This window comes from Gordionus sp. m RMFG-2023, chromosome 2, assembly GCF_954871325.1.
Source record: "Gordionus sp. m RMFG-2023 chromosome 2, tfGorSpeb1-WG-v2, whole genome shotgun sequence".
NCBI classification, from domain to species: Eukaryota; Metazoa; Nematomorpha; class Gordioida; order Chordodea; family Parachordodidae; genus Gordionus; species Gordionus sp. m RMFG-2023.
In genome coordinates, this window is record NC_088776.1 from 42,307,726 (window position 1) to 42,330,302 (window position 22,577).

Genomic DNA, 22,577 nt, shown 5'->3' on the forward strand with positions numbered 1-22,577 from the left:
ATTTAAATATGGAACATTTAATTTTATATATTGATAATTAATTTTTTTTAGTTACATGTCCATTTTTCAAAGGTATAAAAATACGTTTTCTCTAAATACTTTTTTAGAGCCAAGCTATAATAAGTTACTTAAATATCATTCAAGCAAGATAAAAAAATTACATACATATTCGTTGAAAATAGGCCAAATGAAAACATTTCCATATATTTTAATTTATTTGCAAATAAAATTATTGATTGTTTTAATTAATAGAATAAATAAATATAAATGATCGAATTTTGTGGCTTATTCCTCAGAGGAACAACCCAAATTTTTTGAAATAATTGAAACACTAACATGATATCACGACAATTACTAATACCATTTTATGACTAAATAAAAATATATTTTTTTATACATAAACTATAATCAACAAATTTAAATTACTCAAATATTACTTTTTATAGCTAGTATAATGTGTCCAAAGAGCAATCCAAAGTATTGAAAATTTAAATATATAAAATAAGAATGATTATTTACAATTATAATCGATAAGATATAATTAACGATATTGGTAGGTGGGTCATCCAACTTAGATAAACTTGTAGTTAATTTACTCAATACTTTATTCTTATTTAAAATAAAACTAAAATAAATTGGAATCTATTGATCAAGGAGAAAAAAAATGTAATCATGATGAGATTAATATTTTTTCTTTAGGTGCATCTTCGTATGATGTACGGATTATGTTCTCCTTTTCTGTGAAATAATCCAAGTACCAATCAATAGTCTCACGTTTTTCTTTAACTGTGTAGTTAGGGTTTTTACTTAATCCAACACACACTAATTCGATGAAACGTTTTATTACGGATAGTTTTAAAATGTTTGAATCAGGTAAATTCTGAGTTTTATTCAAGAAATAATCATAAACAAATATGTGTTCATAAAAGGGAATATTGCTTTCCTCTTCCATACCTTAATAATTTTTTATAACAATAAAATATAAAAATACTTAGTTGAATATATTGTAAGATATCTGGTTAATGCATAATAATAGTTTTAATGTAAGTAATTGCAAACCTAATTCATTATTAATTGGAAAAGGCCATATAATTCCCTTTTCAGTTTTTTCAATTAAATCTTCAAAGGAATTAATGGGAGGTTGCTTGACATAATTGTTTAATTCCCTCAGTTCCAACTTGTCCCAAATTTGCATACCATATTTATCTTGATTAGGATTCTCTATTATAAACAATAAATGTATATGTTAAATATTAGTATTTTACCAGCATTATCAAGATTTTTAAATATGCCTAATGGTGTTGATCCAAATAAATCAACTTTATGACGGAGTTCTCTAATTTAGATAAGTAAGATTACATAATTTTATAAGTATTGCACCCAATATTTTTATATTGCATTAAGGGTTCTTCCGATAATCCTGCATTCAATGAACCAAACATCTTGTTAACAATATATTGTGAATGATTACTATGAGTCAAGGTATTTTTAATGCCTGATTTAGATATAGATTCAGATTCTATAGGTTGAGTTTTTAATTTTTTGCTCTTAGTATCATCAATCTTCATCCCAGTAAACAAAGTCCTATCATGTAAAAATATTAAAATTATCCTAAGTCTAATAGTAATTATGGGAAATACACTGATAACATCCTCACAGTATCGATATAACTAATATTTTCAATTTTAGCTAATACCAGAAGATAATAAAAAATATAAACCCTTTTTAAGCTATAAATTTTTACAACATTTTATCTACTAATTTCTAAATTGACAAGAAAGTAATAAAAAAGGTGCTTTTAATTTTTTTTATAAATCAGTGGTATGCTAATAGTAAAATTCTGAGACCAGGCCGGGAATTTAGTTTATGCCAAGACCAGTTTTAATTTTTCACTTAAGTTGTCCCGCCATATTTGATGTGATTTCAGCGCTAAGCCCTCTAGAGTTAACAAGCTGCTGAGTTACGTTAGGTTTTCCTCATAATCCATCAAACTCGAAATTTAATTTAAGGGAAAGAAAAATGAGCCTTTCACGTTTGTGGGCAAGTCACACATACTTGTATGAACAGCCACACATATTTGTACGCACAATAGTCCTAAGACTTACTTAAACCTCTGTGAACTGATTACAAAAGGGGATGGGCAAAACAACACATCCCAGACCCAACAATTGCATGAAAATTTTAATTACTTTAAGGCGAAAGAGGGGCCGATTTTAATTTTAAAACACAATTACTATGTTGCATGAGTAAATATTATTGGATAAGACTGACATGTTTAATTTGAGGCAGTGAGCTTTATCGAGCAGCTTCTTTATTGATTTCTTACTTTTGTACAGTCAAATTAACTATTTCATATTCATGTTTAAGTCCGAAATGTCCATCATCGCTTGATAGAACCACAGTGTTTTGTATCTGCAGTACGTTTTCCTACTGAACTAGTAAAGCCATGTCAGCACGTCGTGTGCAAGATTCGTATTTGAATTTCTAAATATGTGAGAGAAATTGAATGGTCTCTACTTGAGAGTTAGCTGGGTATGTCTGGATATCTTCCAGTTATTTGATCTTGGGTAAAAGACCCTTAATTTATGATTCTTAAGCATTTATCAATGAAGGTTTACAACTGCCTGTTCCCGGTTTATTGATCTCCCATGTTTCTCCATGGTATAGTAGAATGGGGATAACAGTAGAATTAAAATTCCTCATTTGAAAACAAATACCTCTCTCGTTTTCCACAATTCAATGTATTTATAAAAGGCTCTCCTAACGTGATGTATAGCTCTTCTTTACAACGACCTTTACTATCGATTGTGACACCTAGTTATTAGATTTTAAACACTACCTTTATTCTCTCCAAATCGATCATGAAATCCCAAGTTATCATCGCGTGGCTAGATGGTTAGACCATCGTTGTCAAAATTAATAACCAGTCCTATCTTACGGCTGCACATCTTGAAGGCATAGAAGATTGTGCGTTTCCTCCAGATTTCTGGTAATAATAAAAATGTCATCTGCATACGATAACATTTTTTTTATAGGTGATGGTTGTTTGGAACTCAATTCCATAAGATTCGCAGCAGCTAGAGTATTTCATTACCTTGTTTATGCTATATTGAAAAGGATAGGGGAGAAAACACAACCCCATTTGACCTCCTTTTTATTCAAAAATATGGTGACATTTTTTTTACTTAGCTTGAACGAGGATATTAGTGATTATTTAAAATACACACTATAAATACCCACCCCAGCATTATGATTTATGCTGTCTAATGTTCTCCTGAAATCAATGAAGGTGAAAAAAATAAGGCAAACTGTATTTGTCACATTTTTGCATTATTATTTTGAGAGCCAAGATTGGCTTCAAGTTTTTTCTGGGGCGATATGCAGATATATTTATTTGGAAAAGCGATTTTGTGAGGAAAGGATGATGCGGGTTTTTATAAAATCAAAAAATCTTCGAAGTAACGGATGTGAGAGCAATAACTCTATAGTCGTTAAATTAATATGGGTTCTTCATTTTCGGGAAGTTATATAGGAGAGATGTGTTCCAGTCCACTGGCGTTTTGCCTGTGTTCCAAATTTTGTTGAAAATAATTAACTGGAAGGAGGGTACAGTTGAAGGGACCGCTTTCATTGATCTCAGGAGAGCATTTGACAATATAAATCATGACGTTTTATGGGGCATTCAAGTGGAGTTGGGTTATGAATAATATATTGCATATGGGCCATTCCATGTCAAATCGATCACGATTCGGCCGACCCCTTTTAAAATTGTTAAAAATTTCTGGAATTATTTAAATAGGTAAAAGAGTGAGAAAGCCGTTTATTTTAGCTCGCTAGCACACCTGGTTCTCGAGATATAGGGGCTCAAAGGTTCAAAAAAGAGCTTTGTAATCTGTAAAATTTTTAAAATGCTTATATCTCAAAAACTATAAAATAAAAAAAATCATAATATCTCATTTTGTAGATAAATCAATTCTCTAATGGGCTAACAAAGAATAATAAATATTGGCGCCATTATAGGCTTTTAACATCCGGTTTACCTAAATTGCTTTACCTGTATTTATAAGCAAAATAGTGAGTTTGTTTTCGATTTTTTTTATTGCTTTTTATTTAGACACTTTTGCTAAATATATATACAATATCAAAACCTTGGCGATGCTGTCGACTCCAAAAATTGATAAAAAAAATAGATAACGCTTTATGAAATTACGGATTATGGTTAAAATTTTGCTGCTAACTTATCAATAACCAGATATTTTCACTTTTTATACTAAAAAATTTTGATTTTCTATTAAATATACTAATTAACTGAGGAGCAGAGTGGGCATATGCCCATTAGACACTTAATAATGTAACAAATTTCCAATAATAAATATCTTTCATATAATTTTTTTAATTTTTAAGGTATCTACAATTTCATCGAATTTTTCATCATTTGATGAAGATAATGGTATAATTTTAGTCGTTTAAACTTATTTTTACTCTAGATATTTTTTTCTTCGAATATTTCTTTTCACATAAGCGTTTTCTTTTAATGAGAGATTCCCCATTTGATTGTAGTGATTAGCCTTTTGATTAATTATATGAAGGGGAGAATCAATATCTACATTGTCATTTGAAATATAAAGAATGTTTGCTAATTTTTGTCGCCATGAAAAGCATATTAACATATCTAAATTGAATGGTAAATTTTTTTTGGGTCATCCAGGGTAGAATCTTTCTTATATTCTCGCGATAATAAGCTTTGTAGATTAAATGGGTTGAAACATTTTAATATTTGATACGTCCATCTATGATATAGAATAAAATTTTAATTGATCTACACCTAGAATACATGTTTTTGCACTCCCCAAAACCAGATTGTTATTGGTAGACAGACGATAAAATTAATCTGAACGGACAGGTTAAAATTATTTCGCAGAAAGAGAGATCGTTTTAAACAATTTATTTTGTAAAATATAATAGAATATATGCCTAATAAAATATTCATTTTTACTGCAGCTGTTATATATTATCGAGCTAATAAGTCATTCGCTCGTTATAGTAGAAAGTAGAGATCTAAAAAATGTTAAACATTTTAAGGATAGTGAGGGGGGGGGGGTGGCAGAACTGGAAAATTTTATCACAATTCTTATAAACGTTTCAATATTTTTATTTTCCTTAAGAATAATATTTTTCAACCATTAGCGTTATCTACTTTTTTCTTCAATTTTTGGTAAAAATGTATATTTGGTTTTGACATACATCGTATATATATTTATAAAAGGTGTCTAAATAAAAAGCAAAAAAAAATTAAAAAACAAACTCAATATTTTGCTTAAAAATACAGGTAAAGCAATTTAGGTAAACCGGATGTTAAAATCCTATAATGGCGCCAATATTTATTATTCTTTGTTAGCCCATTAGAGAATTTCTTTACCTACAAAATGATATATTATAATTTTTTTTATTACAAATAGTTTTTGAGATATAAGCATTTTAAAAATTTTACAGATTCCAAAGTGGCTCTTTTTTGTACCTTTGAGTCCCTATATCTCGAGAACCAGGTTTTCTAGCGAGCTAAAATAAATGTCTTTCTTATTCTTTTACCTATCTAAATAATTCCAGAAAATTTTAACAATTTTAAAAGGGGTCGGCAGAAAAAGTGCCTTTTTTGATCGATTTGACATGGAATGGCCCATATTCTAAAAATCACTGTAGTAATCTAGTAATAGCAAAATGTCACCATATTTTAGAATAAAAAAAGGGGTCAGACAGGGTTGTGTTCTCCCCCCCTATCCTTTTCAATATAAACAAGGTTATAAAAGATACTCTAACTGTGGCGAATCTTATGGAATTGGGTTCCAACAACAACCATCACTAGAAAACAAAATGATATCGTATGCAGATGATATTGTTATTATTACTAGGAATACTCACAACCTGATCTATGCCCTCAAGGTGTGCAGCCTTAATATAAAATTGGTTATTAATTTTGACAAAATGATGATGACCTTACAATCTACACAGGATGGTAGAGGATTTCAAGGTTGATTCGGAGAGCATAAAGGTGGTGTCTAAAATCAAATACCTGAGTGTCACACTTGATAATAAAGATCGTATAAAGAAGAGCTGAACATTGGAATACATAATGCTAGGACAGCCTTTTATAAATAATTTAATTATTGGAAAACGAGAGATATCTGTTTTCATGGCTAAGGATTTTTAATTCTACAGTTATCCCCATTCTATTATAACAGGGAGAAACATGGGAGATCAATAACACCGTGAATATGCCGTTGCAAACCTTTTTTGCCTAAGAAACATAGATAGAGTTTTTTACCCAAGAGTTATATCTAATGACAAACTCTGGAAGGTATCCAGACATATCCAGGTATGTGTCACCTTCAAATAGAAAAGAATTAAATTTCTTTCTCACATAATTAGAAATTCAAAATGATGTGCTGACATGGTGTGGGAAGACGTAGAGCAGATACAAAATGCTCTGGTTATATCGAGTGATGAAGGACATTTTGGACTTAAACATGAATATGAAACAATTCATTTGACTGAACTAGAGTAAGAAATCCTGCCTCAAATGAAAATGTCAGTATTCTTATCAAACAATATTTACTCATGCAACATAGTATTTGTGTTAAAATCGATCCCTCCTTCACCTTAAAGTAAGTAAAAATCGATTGTTTTTTGGCCACCTGAAATATTTGTAATTGATTTTTAAATATAATTGTAGATGAACACCAAAATAAACAACTATTTATAATATTAGGAGTAGTCAAGTTAAAAACAATATGCTCTAAGGATTATCACTTCTATCAAATATCAGAATTTATCAATATAAGTCTAATACATTACAAAATATGTCTATTTTTGTCAACAATGATTTGACCTTATTTTAAGATTAAATTTAAAAACCTAATTATAATTTGTAATCGTCATTAAAATTATAAGCTAATGAAAAATATTATTTTAAGAAAATTAGGTGTTAGAATAATAATTTTGATTTGCACTAGAATAATTTTGATTCTTGGAACTGTATCTTGGCCAAGTATCTCTACTATTTTCCCAGCTCAGGGCTAGTCCAGATACCACAGACCACTGATATAAATGATAAATAAAATAAAATTTTTTGGTATAAGCAAATAGAGTGATTAATACATCCCTGTTAATTATTAATCTCTATAGGTGCTTAAAATAAAGTCTAGATTTTATTACAAATATTTAACATAATATTATTTTAAAAAATAACAATTGTCAAATATGTGTTGAAATAATAAAAAGTTAAGCATACGTTAATTGCTGCCCATTTTTTCTGATTTCAGTTTTTTTTAAGTCATCATTTAGTTTTTGTAAAATTTCGCTCTTGATTTGATGTTGAACTTGAGGATTTTTTATTAATTTCAATATATCAGTGGTTGCATTTAGAGATTCAGAACTTATCAAATATTCTTCATTTCTACATTATAATTTTACATAATACATTAGTTAAAAATTTACTGTTTAATTCTTTTATTAGCTGGCATTGGTTTTGTCAAACTAATATTTGAGAGAGGTGGTATAACTTTCATAGATTTTAAAGTATCTTTTATCTTGTGGATATTATGCTTATCGTTTTCCCCAGCAGATCCGTTACATTCACATAAATAACGAAAAATAATTTGTAAGTTTATTTTATTCTTGGAGCTATATTGATTTACTTCTTATAACTTTAAACAAAAATATATATTTACTTCGCTAAAACTGAATTCATGCTCAACCGAACTCAAAAAAATAACGTTTCGTAAAAATAAAAAGCAACATACTAATAATTATTACTAAGCTATAATTATAAAAAAAATACCATTGGGTCAGGGCGTTAGGGAGCACATATTGAAAAGCTTGTTATTAATCAATAACTTGAAGTTTGTTGATAATGTATTGTTGATAATTGTAGTAAAACTGCAAAATATTTTAAGTCCGATTAGGTAATAAACTGAAAAGTGCTTTATTTGTCAAAAATAAATATTTATCAATTTTTATATGCATGTATATCATATATTTAATTAAGAACTATGAAAATATACAAAAAATTAATTCAAAAATCATTAAATATTTACAACAGGAAAATTCTTTGTTCTCCATCTCCATAATAACTCAGGCGTTACTATTCACATCCTCATTTACCCATTTGTAATATTTTTATCAATAACCAAACTTATATCCTTTCTCGGTACATAAATTTATCCGCTTATAATAAACTTAAACTATATATGCATAGATTAATTCAGTCTTTAATATAAACATTCACGAAATTAATCATATATAATCAATCACGGAAATAATACTTATAATTGATGCTATGTGTGTTAGGTTGACTTCACATAATATTATATTAATTATAAAATATATATAAGTAGTAAAGAAGTAATCTATTGTAATATTTTATCTTATTATATATTATATTTGCCAGTTAGATATGATTATATATATATATTTACGATTAATACAATAGGTGTTGTTTAACTTCCTAATGTATTATGTAACGACCCATCCATTAACGTGTAATTATATATCGCCATTTGTAATTAAGTTGCACCTTATGGTTAAATTATACTGAATAAAATGTCAATGAAAACTGATACTTATTGTGAATGAATTATAGAAATAAATAAATGGAAATAAAGGTTCTACCTTCGCTAAAGTGGCGACGAAGAGGATTCTAATATTCTAATTAAAACAAGTAAGAAAATAGTTATTAATTTTATAAATTATGCATTCCAAAAATACTAGTATAATTGATAAGTTAGAAAAATATCAAATTAATGGGTCTATACAACGTTGGTTCCAATTTTGGGACGCAACGTTAAGACTAAAGAACTGGACACCGACCGATCAAGAAAATAAGGACCTGTTAATGATGAGTTTTGGCGCTGAGGGCATTGCATTGACATTCTCGAACAATATTTATTTCTTGAAACCATTCTAACGACTAAATTTGATAAGATAAGGAGTGTCTAGCTACATATTTTTGAGAAGAGTAAAACCATTTTCGGTAGTAGATTAGCAGAGTTGTTAAAGTAGCGCGATATCTTTTTTGGTAGCTATAGCTAATAGCCTCTACTTTTTTTTTAATTATTTAATTTTTTAGCGCGCTACTTTTTTTAAAAAGTAGCTAAGTAGCGCGCTACTTCGCTACTTTTAAAAAATATAATGAATGTAAGTATAAACATGAAAATTTAAATATAATATCATAATTAATTATAATTTTTATAATTTAATTTTGAAATTTAAATATATTTTCAATTTTTAATTTATATTTTCAATCTATGTTAATAATCTAAAATGGCATCGCACATGGATATCCAAATCCTTAAAAGTGATTCAGACATGGAAGATTCAATGGAAGAAAATGTACTTAATAGCTCTAATAACGATTTCCCATTCCCTAGATTTGAAAAATTTTTTAAAATAAATATTAAAACAAAATCTGGATCCAAATTCCTGTGCTTAAAATGTAAAAAAAATATATCATCAAATCAATCGAGTAGCTATAACCTGAAGAAACACCTAAAGGTAAATTGTTATTTTTACATTATAATATTATTTATTTTATTAGACTGTTCACGCCAATTGCTATAAGGAAATAGAGAAACATATAAAAAAATTTGGTATAAGAGAATCTTCATTCAAAAAGACAAATACTATCCAAACCAAATTAACTGATAATAAACATGCCAATATTTCACAAAAATTGGCTGATGTAATTGTTGATTTTATTATTGACACAGTTCAGCCATTGTCCTTGGTTGATAATCCATCATTTACTATATGATTAAAACTTTATCCCCTGGCACAACAGTTTTATGTCGCCAGACACTTATGAATAAAATACCCGACAACTTCAAAGTGATGAAAGATGCTCTAATAGTAGTTATCAATATATCTTATGTATGTACACCGGCAGATTGTTGGACACATAACAGAAGGTAAAAACTTATTTATATTTATAAATTGATCTGATTAAATATTTTTAAAGCTTCCTTGCCCTCAAGTGATAGTGTCGAGAGATTATTTGTAAAGCAAAGCTTATACTTTTTGATCGTCGCTCTAGACTTGGGGATGATAATATTGAAATGATATTATTATTAAAATGCAACAAATTAAAATAAATATTTATTTATATTGCTTATATTTTTATAATCTAAACTAACCTTATTTTTATATTTATAAATGTTGATTTTTATATATTTATTATACATTTACATTATAAGCAAAAAAAAAAATAAAAAAAATTTATTTCATTTGTTTCTAAAATATTTTTTATAAAAAGTGGCTTAAAAGTAGCTAAAGCTACTTTTGGAAAAAAGTAGCTAATAGCGCGCTACTTTTTTTGACAAATAGCTATAGCGGTAGCGCCCTACTTTTAAAAATAGCGTTTAACAACTCTGTAGATTAGACTTCATACGGTTAATTAGGAATGAGCGTCTACATGAGTGGGAGGGGTAGGAACAGTTTGCATCCTAATTTTTTGAGGGGGTATGGGGTAAGCTACTTTAATGGGGTAGGTTAAATTTTTTGGGGGGTTATCTATTAAATTAGGAGATGAAATAGGACAAAATTTATTGCTGTAAAAATTAATACTTTTATTATAGTATTATTATAATACAATTCATTGACCAAATCTATATATTGCAAACAATCATACACATTGTTCTCCATCCTTTTAAATGGTTTAGATATTTCAGCAAGCTCATAACGCCATAATAATAAATTCATTGTAAATAATGGAGGTTTTAATTGAATTTATTATCTAAAAAATAAATTCTTTATATTCATAAAATATTGATAGTTGGTAGTAGAAATAGATTAGTCTAAGTTATCCTTTATAAATTCTTTGAAAAGAGTATCAATAAATAAATAGGTGAAAATAATGATAGGCGGCGGGAATTTTTTAGGGGGGTGGGCAAAGGTTTTTGAAGGGGGTTTGCATTCAGTGAAAATCCTGTCATGTAGACGCTGAATGAGAATGAAGCAATTGGAGAGTTCGCTAATAGAATCAAAATAACTGCAAAAGCGTGTTGTTTTACGACGTCAGAATTTGACGGCCGGTTAAGAGATCAATTAGTTACGGGTATAGATCTACCAGGTCTCGAAGTTGAACTTAGGACTAAATATCCTTTAGCATTGGATGTGAACAAAAAAACCCTGACGTTCCAGTTCGTGCTAGATATAGCCACGGCAACAGAAAATGCTTAAAACGAAATAACTATCAAGAAAGACTTGGTAAATAATGTCAGACCGCAAGATTACAAACATAAAATGCCTATTCACAAGAGTGTTTTAAGAGAGACAATAATTATAGGAAGCCTAATAACAAGTTTTACGATAATAAATGTAAGAATTGTGCCGGCTGGCATGAAAGATATTTATGCCCAGCTAAAGACAAAACATGTTTTAAGTGCCAAAGAACCGGACATTTCGCAGCATGTTGCCTTAGTAAGCCTGTATATCGCAATTTAAACTCAGTGAAACCACATTTTCACCAAGTGATTCAATTACTAATCTCTGGACAAGGGGATTAAATAAAATGGCAAAGATCACAGCCAAAATAAATGGGCTTAGTGTCACTTTTGATTATGAAACAGGAGCACACGCCTCTATTATAGGATTGAATATTTGGGAGAAAATTGGCAAACCACTAACATCTTCCACAAATCCACTAGCAGCCTATGGAGATAAGCCATTGGATCTTATGGGTGAAGCCATGGTTCGTGTGCAAGTGGGGAAAGTAATTCACAATTTATCAGTTATTATAATAAAGTCAAATGACCTACCTCTGTTTGGGTTGACATGGATTTTAGCATTTGGGTTTGAGTTACCGAGACAGGTAAGCATACAACAGGTTCTCAAAACGAATAGAAAAACATAATATCAAGTTGCCACCAAACCAACGATGCCCCGATGGGGCGCTCGAATACAATCGGTGCCCCCGCGGGCCGAAGCCCCGATGGGCCGTTCGAATACAATCGATGCTCACACGGATCGAGGATGTCACTAACGGAAGACTCAATGGGGCATTGTTAAACAGTTTAAAGCTGTTTTTGACGGCAAACCGGGGTTGATAAGTAATTTCGCGGTGCGACTCCAATTAAAAGATACGGCTGTTCCAAAATCGTTTCCAGCTCGTCGAGTGCCATTTCCATTACGCAGAGCGGTTGAACTAGAACTGGATCGTTTTGTGGCTGCTTGGAGCCCATCGATTCCTCTATAACTAGGGTGCCATGGGCAACCCCAACAGTAAATGTCAGGAAAAACAATGGCGAGATTCGTATTTGCGCAGATTTCAAGGTGAGTTTAAATCCCCGTCTATTATATGATCATCACGTTATTCCTACGCTGGATGACCTATTGGTTAAGAGTAATATAAAGAGTATTTAAAAAACTCAATTGAACTCTTTTATCTTTAATAAAAATAAAACCCCTTTCCTATTTCTATTGGAACCCCTGTTTTTAAAACTATTTAAAATAGGGATTTTTTTTTAGTTTTTGAATGAGTTGGAATAAATAAATAAAAAAAAACTACGATGATAATATCAACTGTTGCCCATTGTTGCATTAATAATATAAACATGCTAAACAAATCAAAGATGAATCATTAAATTTTAAAAAAATTAATTTTTAATTTTCAAATCGCCGCTCTCAAAAAATCAAAATCATACCGGCATGGGAAATCTTCCACTTTGCCCCCCCCCTCCCCATTCAGCAGGCCCTATTAATAACTATGGATTTTTATTATTCATTCATAACAATTAAAATCACAATTATTGTATCAAATTTTTATCAACCATAAATTATTATAACAAATTGAGCAAAATATCAAAAAAATCCTTTATTTGGGAAATCCTTGAGAATCTAATAAACATTCTTCGGGATCATTAATATAAATTGGGCCAGAACCGGGCTTCGTAAGAATGATGGATTGTATTGGAATAGCCAATTTTTCATGGTTAAATAGAAATGAAAAATTGACTTCGAGATAATTATTCCATTCCTTCTTTGATAAATTATTGTAACCCATTAAATCAAATGAGCGAGATAAATATGTAAGAGTTTCAGAGGCGGATTGAGATAACATAAAATGTTTTTCTAAAAGAATGCAAAATGTCTGTAGGTGAGATTCGTCGATAAATATAAACGCGTTAGAGCCGGCATCAAAGGAGTAGGCAACCTGTAATAAAACAATAAAATATTTTATAGAAGTCTTATTTAATATATATTTTATTTTTTAATAGATGATTCCACAATAGAAAAACTTATGAGAACTTCAAAAATGAGTCCAAAATGAATCACATCGAATAAAAAGTTATCAAATTTAGCACCAGGAATTATAACAAAGTTTGTAAAGTTAAGATTTCAAATAAGGGCATAAAACAAAAGAATAAAACTTTTAATTTGTATAAAAGAGTTATAATAGAAATAATAAAAATATTTATTTTATTAACTTGGACGAATAATTAAAACATTCAGTATTTGTATAAAATTCACTGTATTTTTTAATTTTTTTTTTTACCTAAAATGAATATTTAACCAGTATAATAAAACTTGCTTAGTAAAAAAAAAACATTTTTTTATAATTAATAATAAAATTGACTAGCGATATTAGTATCTTAACCTAAGAAAAGTGTCATTTTACAAATTTCTCATACCGACTGATGTTCAGACGATCAAGATCTGTCCCCATCATAGGGTAAAATAATCATTTTGAAATCAATCTCATGGGCGAGGTGGGGGTAAGTAAGGTAAACGGGTAGGGTTATATGTGGTTTGACTAAACAGTAAATGCTTAGATAAACTGCATATTTTAAAATTATTTTAGTTTATTTTTAAGTTTTAAGATTTAACACGCAAAATTCAAAAAGACAAAAAACTGGGCATATTTCTTATGTATTCTCGAAAATCTCGAAGAAAATATTGATAGAAATTAAATGTTGCGTAATCGGCTAATTTTAGCCGACTCCAAACAGGCTTAGCAAAATATTTAAGTGAAAAACTCGGTTAAACCTAATTAGGCTGAATCTAAAAATCTTAAACCTAAAAACGGTTAAAACGAATTATTCAAAAATTAGGAATCTGCTAAAGAGCTTGGTTAATCGCCAGTCAGCATTATGTAATAAATATAGATAAAATAATTATATGAAAATATAAGTTATAATTAAGGCATAAGGCTGACAGAATATTAGCTGAACTCCTTGAAATTTTCGCCTATTTTTTGGATAAGTATAATTAGGTTTGGCCGATTTTTAGTATAAGCTTAATTAGGCTTAGCGAGATCTTTAGCCGATTACGTAACACTAGATATTAGGAAAGGTAATATTTATATTTTAATTTTGTAAAACTAGCCATTTTAGAAAAATTATAATTTATATTTTTATATCAAATCATAATTAGATATAATTAATTATAAGGAGTTTATTATACTGGTCAATTAATTTAAATATTGTACTCTTAATGGAATATAAGCAAAAGAATAAAGAAAAAAATTTATGTTCACTGAAAAATATATTTACTAGCAAATCTATTTAAATGCTATAAAAAAATTTACTAAAAATTTTATACTGAAAAATTGCAATTGTTAGACTCTTTTACATTGTATATAGGTGTACCTAAATCATGCCTTTAATTTTTTATGGTGGAGGGGACATAATTTATGATTGAAATAATTGAAATTGAATAAATATGGTGACAAATCAAATAGGAAATATAAATATAGCTTTATAACTTGAGAGCAGAAAAAGAACACAAGAGAAAAAAATAATGGCATGCTGTGCACACTTCAATGAAGGCACTTTACAGAACCTTAGGTGCAGAATGTTCTGTTTAAATTTATAATAATATAGTGACATTACATTATTATAGTATTTACAAATTGAGTAGAAATGTTTAGAATTGTTTTATAAAAAAAGCCTTATTGTTTAAATTTAATTGATATTTTTTTAAATGCCAATTAACAATACCATTTCAAATATATAATTTGAACTAAAAAACTTAATAGAAACATTCAAATTGTAAAAGCTATTTTACTATAAAAAAATTAAAATTAATATTTTGAATAAAATTAATATTTTTTGAATAAAATATGGATAAATAAATGCTAGCCAATTATCTTATGATGATCAACATTTTTTCCAGTTTGAATAAGAATAATATAAGTTTTATACACAATAATTAATAATTATAGGTTCAAATATCAACCATATTTTAATCACTTAAAAGAATTATATAAGTTAACATTTACTTTTATTTTATTATGACCAGCATTTTCCTCCTGAAAGAAATTAGTGAATGCTTTATTATAAGCAATAACAAAATTAATAATTAAATCTGATACTTCATTTGAATAAATAATGGGTGGATATGTATCTCTACATACTGCTTGTAACTGATTACTCTCCTTCATTATCACTTCACATAATTTAGAAAAACTATGCTCACAATTTTTGTATTCATCATGAGCCAAAACCAATTTTTCAACATCTTTCATTCTATCTGGTACTATATATTGAGATCTATAATTAAGAAGTTGACTGGTCTTGACACTTAATTTCATACCTTTTGTACTATCTATATGTTTTTGGGATGCATTAGTTACTAAAATCAGAACCTTCATATTGTGAATTAGAAAATTTTCCTTAGTAGTATCAACTGGCTCTGCTTGACTAACAAAATTGTTATTATAATTATAATTTACCCATTTAACAAATCCCCCAAATAAACTTCTGCATGAACTACCTGATCCTAATCGTGATATAGCTGAAAATTCTTTAATTTTATGCTGAGTAAAAAAATTATCTAGTCCATTTGAATATTTAGAATCCACATTAGAATCATTGTCACTATATTTATCAGATTCAAAGAATAATCTTGCTAAACATGTAACCATGGCAGAAAATCCAGAAGCAGAAGAAGCCAATCCAGCAGACGTTGGAAAGTTATTTTTGGAGCATATCCTAATCTTCCAATCTTTTTTGATGATACATAATTTTTCCCAATCAATAGATGATCTAAAAATGTATAAAATTCTATTAACTCTATACACCTTACCATCTTTACAATTTTTTAAATCAATTTCATTATCATTAATCCATAATCTATCTTCTATAAACATTTTGCTCATTGCAATAGATGTTTGAGTATATAGATCATTTAAATCTAAGGTAATACTCAAGGAATCATTTATAGGAAAATTTAAATTTTCATCTATTTTCCCCCAATATTTTATCAATGCTATGTTAACTGGGGCTTTACAACTTGAAAAATATATATTCGTATCTTCATTAATACTATTGCCTATATCATAAATACATTTATTTATATATTCGTAAATTTGAATTTGACTGCTCATATGTTTTTAATATTTTTTAAAGAATTATCAAATTCCTATAAAAAAGATGAAACGAGATCTACCATTATTATTGACCGTCATATGGTTAATGATTTGTGAAAAGTTGGATATAAATATGCCAATGATAATTAAGTCGGTTCATAATCCAGAATTAGATGTCGGTAATAATTATATAGATTCATATGGCTAGTTCATGTTCCTCCGCAGAACCTGTTTAATATTACCACAAGATATTTCTCTGTCTAATAATTTTTTATAAATAATATTGACAATTATATCTTCTTTTAACCTATTTATATAATATGGACCATAGGCGTAGCCAGGATTTTTTAAGGGGGGGGGGGGAATTATTTTTAAAATTAAGCTGCTATATTAATTTAATAATACGAGTCGAAAATTGAATATTATCAATATCAAACTAAAGTTTAATTTAAACACTAATTATAAAAAAATAACAGAATAAATAGTAATTTATCACTATTTATTTTACCTATAATTTAAATAAAAAATAACATAAAAATATTAATTTTTTTTAATGAGCTAAATATACTTTCCTTATATTTATTTAAACTGCTTTATTTTGTGTTAAATTATTATTTTTTTATTTTTCATCTAAATTGACAAGCTAATTTAGAAACTATTTTTTTTTCTAAATATAATATTAATTTTAATTAACAGTTTTCTAAATGAGATCAAAAAGGTAAAATAGAACCTGGAATCTCTTGTTTCCAAAATTAAATTAAAAAATATTTTTATAAAGCTTTTGCTTGTTATGGTTTATAAAGACCTACTTGTTAATTATATAGCAGGCCCAAATAAAATTTATTAACTTCTGTTTAACTTAGAAAGAGAATATGTTTTTAATTTCAATTTTAAAAATATTTATTACACTAATTAAAATACAAAATATTTAATATAGATAATACATTAAATATTTTCTATCATCCCATAGGCGTAGCCATGATTTTCGGGGGGGGGGGGGGATTAACAAATTACTAGGGACTTTGCCCCCAGACTCCCTTTTGGCGAGCTTTCGGCCCGCTTTTGCCGGGCCTTCGGCCGGGTTATCTTAGTCTACATATAGTTATAAAATATTTTTACAAGATAGGAGGAATTTTAATAAAAAAAATAAGCCTAGAACAAATATCAAATATAGTTTTATTAGTTTATATAAAATATAAAAAATTACTTGTATATATATTAATATGCATGGTAATAATTTATTCCAAATAAATATAAGAAATTCATTTATAAAAAGTAAGTAGACATATAGTTGATATTCCTCTATTATATAGAATTGATTACAAAATACTAGGTAAAATTCCACTCTTACAGGCATATTTGACAGTTAGAAAATATATTACAGCTAATATTTTAACAAATTTTACTAATCAATGCTCTTGATAATAAATATAACAACTATTAGCATTTAATTATTTAACGCCATCTATTTATTTCAAATTAAAAATTAATCTTATATTATTAATCCCACAATGTCTTTAAAAGATATTTTTTGATGTCCTTATCAATATTTTATAGTTTTCTGTAAAATATATAATTCGCTATATTGGTAAAAATTACTTGATTGTCATATGATAATTGATAAAATTATTTATACTGTAAATCTACGACATATAATATTCCACTGTTTGTATTGTGCTTTAATTTTTTTGTTTATATGATTTAATTTTATCAATAGTTTTATAATTATATTTTACTTTTATTAAGATAAATAAATTAAAATTACTCACTTTATAAAAAATTATTGATAAACTATGTTATTTAGTAATTTTATGGATCTATTATTAATAATTAAAATACATTACACTTTTGTCTTAAGACTTATCTTTGGCTTACATTCCATTTATTAAAAAACATTTTTGGTTCACTTTATATTAGTGTTGTAAACGAACGCGTTAATGAACACATTCGTGAACGAAGTTCGTTTTTTTGAAAAAATGACGAATGGCGTTCCTTTTATTTTTGACGAACTTTGAACGTGAACGCGTTCCTTTTTTATGACGAGTGCGTTTGAATTTATCGTTTATTCAATTTTAAAAATATTTTTATTTTTATTTATTTGAAAAATTTAATATTTTTGAATTTTTTTGAAAAAAGTATTATTTATATTTTTTTAATCGGTTGTGTATTTCCTTTTCACATTTCAATTTTTTTTAATAGCATAAGCATGGATATTATTATTTAATCCTCATCATCTAATTCTGAAAATCCAAAATCAGATGAATTATCATTACCATGGCCAAATATGATAAATGTTTTACATTAACATCTTATATTGAAGGAACTAATCCAATGCTTGCCAAATGTAAAATGTGGCCAAAAAGTATTATATTGTCAAAATCTTCAGGTTCCAATTTAAACGACATTTGATTTTAATATTAATTATTTGATTTTATATGATATGATATATCTAAATTAAATCATTAAATTTGAAGAAATAATGTATTTGGGATACTTGACCCCAACAATAACGATAGTTATTTTAAAATTAAAAATATTAGTGGCCTCAAATATGGTCAACCATTGATGGACGCCGTATTAAATGGGATTAATAAAAGGTATTAAACCTATTACTCTCAATTAATTACATATTTATTTTTTAAAGATTTGAACATATATATAAGGATCAATATGTTCTTTCTGCAATTATACATCCAGCATTCAAACTTCAATGGCCATGGATAAAACTTCCACAGAACGAACCTATTAAAAATAAACTTATAGCGTCATTGAAAAAAATGCCATGAAAACCCTAGAGAACTGTTAATTTCGAGATATCCTTTTTTTTGTCGAGAGTAGAGAATGAATTGGAGGAGGATAACTTATCTCAATTTTTTGCAAATAACAAAACTATGTTTTTAATTATTTATCCACGTTAAAAGAGCTGTTTATTAAGTATAATACCACAATCCTCTCATCTGCCCCTGTAGAGCGCGTTTTTAGTATAACTAATGCAGTATTAACTGCCAAGTGTTCTTGTCTATCAGATAAATATTTTGAAAACCATTGTTATTAAAATTTAATAAAAAAAAATTTTTATAAATAAATATACTAGAAACTTTAGAATAAAAATAATTATAAACTTTGTAATTCATCGATGAGCATTAAAAAAATTTATCATAAAATTTTGAACGGTTTTATGAACGTGAACGCGTTCGTGAACGTGTTCCTTTTTTTGAACATGAACTTGAACGTGAACGCGTTCGATTTTTGTCAATGAACGTTGAACGCGAACGCGTTCGATTTTTCTAGAAATGTTTACAGCACTACTTTATATATATAGAAATGCTTTTTCCCAAAATTGTATAAATTATGATGTATAATTTTATAAAAAAATGTCAACTTTTACATTCTTTCTTTCAAATTATTGTTTAAGATATATGTATACATTTTTGAGGGTCAGGGAGTGGGAGAAAGACTAAGGGGGATATTTTTTATTAGCTTAAAATGATATTCACAAAAAGTGATAAATTTCTGAAGGGGGGATTTCCCCTTGCCCACCCCCCGGCTACGCCTATGATCCTATTTATTTTTTAACCATAAGTTATTTATACTTTGATGTAATAATTTATATTTAAAATTTACATTAATATACTGAGATGAATACATAATAGCGCAATGCTTCTCCCATATTTTAATCTTACATGAGTGAATATTGATTTCGTTTTTCTTCATTGGATTCTAAACATTAAAATGCAAACCCACTGAATTTAAAACATGTACTGATACTAAATTCAACACTCAAGCTTGATTTATATTATGTTAGAAGGAAGTCGATAATAATAACGCCATTTGTTTATTTTTTAGGAAATTAAACGATTAAAATGACAAAATCATTCTTTTGTAAAATATTTAGGTTTGTTAATCGATCCTTCTAGGCAGCGTCTGCATGGCACGGTATTCACTGGAAGCAAAACCCCCTCAAAAATCTACAACTTTCCCTCTAAATAAATGGCCGCATTATGCGGCGTTGTATTCACATTAGGAATTACACGTTTTTTTATCAAATGGTAATCCCTTCATATATTATAAAATAATCAATACTCAATTGCCAAATATAAGAAAAATGAATGTAAAAGAGTTTTTATTAAGAACATGCAGTGTCTACATGGCCGGGGTGGGTAGGAGACAAATGTCTCCAAAATATATTGGCATTTTGGGGGTAGGTATTAATTTTTTTTTTTTGGGGGGGGGGGGTATATTATTTGTGTGTGGGGGGGGGGGGGTATGTATTTATTTTTGAGGGGTAGTTTATCACTTGAATTATATTCTTTTTGAATCCAATAATTGATACGATTATGATGTTTATCGTTGATTTTATTCTGACGAATAAATTAAAAGAGATCTGACTATTAACAAATAATAAAAACTATAAATTTTTTCTTTTTAAATTTTAAGTCTTTTTATTTATTTATGAGGCGATATTTTGTTATATATAAAAAACATATAATTTACTTTCATATTAAGAAGAAATACAAAATTACTTATATAAAGATCAATAATATTGATAAATTAGATTTTGACTTGTATATTTTTAAGAAATTTTATTTTACTTTAAAATTGGAAGTTTATCATTATTAAATTAAATTAGCAACATCATTATATTCTTACTACTACCATAAAATAAAATCAATACCAAATATTCTTGTTCTACAGCTAATCCCTACACCTGAGATATTCAGAATTAAAGATCTTTTGAATCAATATCAAATTACATCGCCTTTTCCATATAGATGCGATAGTTTAGCTCCAACAGTTAATACTTAACTAAACAGTTTTGCTCAACTCAGTCCCTTGGCCTTTGAACCCTCTATTTATCCCACAACCTTAAATCAAGTACCATTTCTAATTCCTGTAATAAATTGGGTTTATAATTTTATATAAATTCCTTTTATCCTAACATTTTCCTGCACTGCAAGCGCTCCACATTCTATAGTCAGATTCATAATTAAAATTACTTTTAACGCTTAATAGTTCAAACAAATGAAGCATTTGCAATACGTTTTAATAAAAAATAACCATAACACATCCCTTGGTTAAATTGAAGCGTGCAATTTTAATATGATTTTGTCATCCCATAATCAGTTAATATATGAAATAAATTATATTTACAATTGGGTATCCATTTTAAAATTTTGACAGGAAAAAGCAAACCAGTTTGCGTTTTATAAATTAATTTTAACGCTTGCTATAAAAAAAACCAATTTGCACTCGATCATTTAAAATAAAGTATTTACTGTTGCATTGCAACACTACAACAATTATTTTGTCATCCAATTTGTTAATTACATATTTTTTAGTTTCCATAATGATAAACAAATACATTTAAAATGAATACAACATCTACAGGGAAGAGGGGCGGCCCTACACTTTTTGAGCGATGGAAGCAGAACCCCCCCCCCCTATTCCTCCAAAAAAGGTACCACCCCCCTCCTCGAAAAAATAGTTAATTATTTTTTGACACCCATAAATTTCAAAAATAATTTTTATTGCTTCAATCTTTAATCTTTAATATATAATATAAATAAGATGTAAAAAAATATATACTTTAAAAATATTATTTTTAAATTAATAATTTAGACAAATTAGGGAAAGAGAAGGCTAAAGAATTTATAATTTCATCAATTAATTGTTTAAATAAATTTTTTCCATTGATCAAATGATGAAACTATTAAGAAATAGATCTTTCATGGTACTCCGAAGTCTTGTTTTAATTATTTTAATTTTACTCTTGACCCTTTCGGCAGTAATGGTTAATAAATATTTACATAAAATTGTTAAGAGAAAGGAGAAAAATTTTAAAGTAGACGTAAGGTAAAATAAACGAATAGTTTCTCCAGTCTGAATTATAAGTCTTGGAATTATCATCATCAGAAGAAGAAGAAGTTAAAAAAGGTTTTTATAAGATAAGTATAAACAATTAAATAATTAATAAAAAAATTACTTTGCTATTCGTCCAATTTTGAGAATATTCTTAAAAGCTACTATTTCAAAGCTTTTCTTTATATGTTAAATTAAGCCCACCAGTCTTTTCTAATGTGGTCTGACCATTTATGATCTCTTAATATTATGCCATGTGCAATTATTAATTAAGCATTTGTATTTTTTTTAAAAAATACTTATGGACATATTTTGAAATTAGAAAAATAATTTTATGACAAAAAATTTCGGATAACAA

The 22,577-nt window shown here is 27.8% G+C and overlaps 2 protein-coding genes across 2 annotated transcripts; both read right to left on the bottom strand.

Annotated features, from left to right (window-relative positions):
- Positions 1–211: 211 nt before the first annotated feature.
- Positions 212–7,789, bottom strand: LOC135924708 (small ribosomal subunit protein mS31-like). Its single transcript, XM_065459809.1, has 7 exons — positions 7,728–7,789; positions 7,495–7,680; positions 7,289–7,453; positions 1,381–1,584; positions 1,266–1,336; positions 1,060–1,221; positions 212–954 (listed from the first exon to the last, which is right to left on the bottom strand). The coding sequence occupies exons 1-7, from the start codon at positions 7,745–7,747 to the stop codon at positions 671–673; spliced, it is 1,092 nt and encodes a 363-aa protein (XP_065315881.1). The 5' UTR covers positions 7,748–7,789; the 3' UTR covers positions 212–670.
- Positions 7,790–12,812: 5,023 nt separating this feature from the next.
- Positions 12,813–16,414, bottom strand: LOC135923983 (uncharacterized). Its single transcript, XM_065459022.1, has 2 exons — positions 15,272–16,414; positions 12,813–13,204 (listed from the first exon to the last, which is right to left on the bottom strand). The coding sequence occupies exons 1-2, from the start codon at positions 16,376–16,378 to the stop codon at positions 12,866–12,868; spliced, it is 1,446 nt and encodes a 481-aa protein (XP_065315094.1). The 5' UTR covers positions 16,379–16,414; the 3' UTR covers positions 12,813–12,865.
- Positions 16,415–22,577: the final 6,163 nt, after the last annotated feature.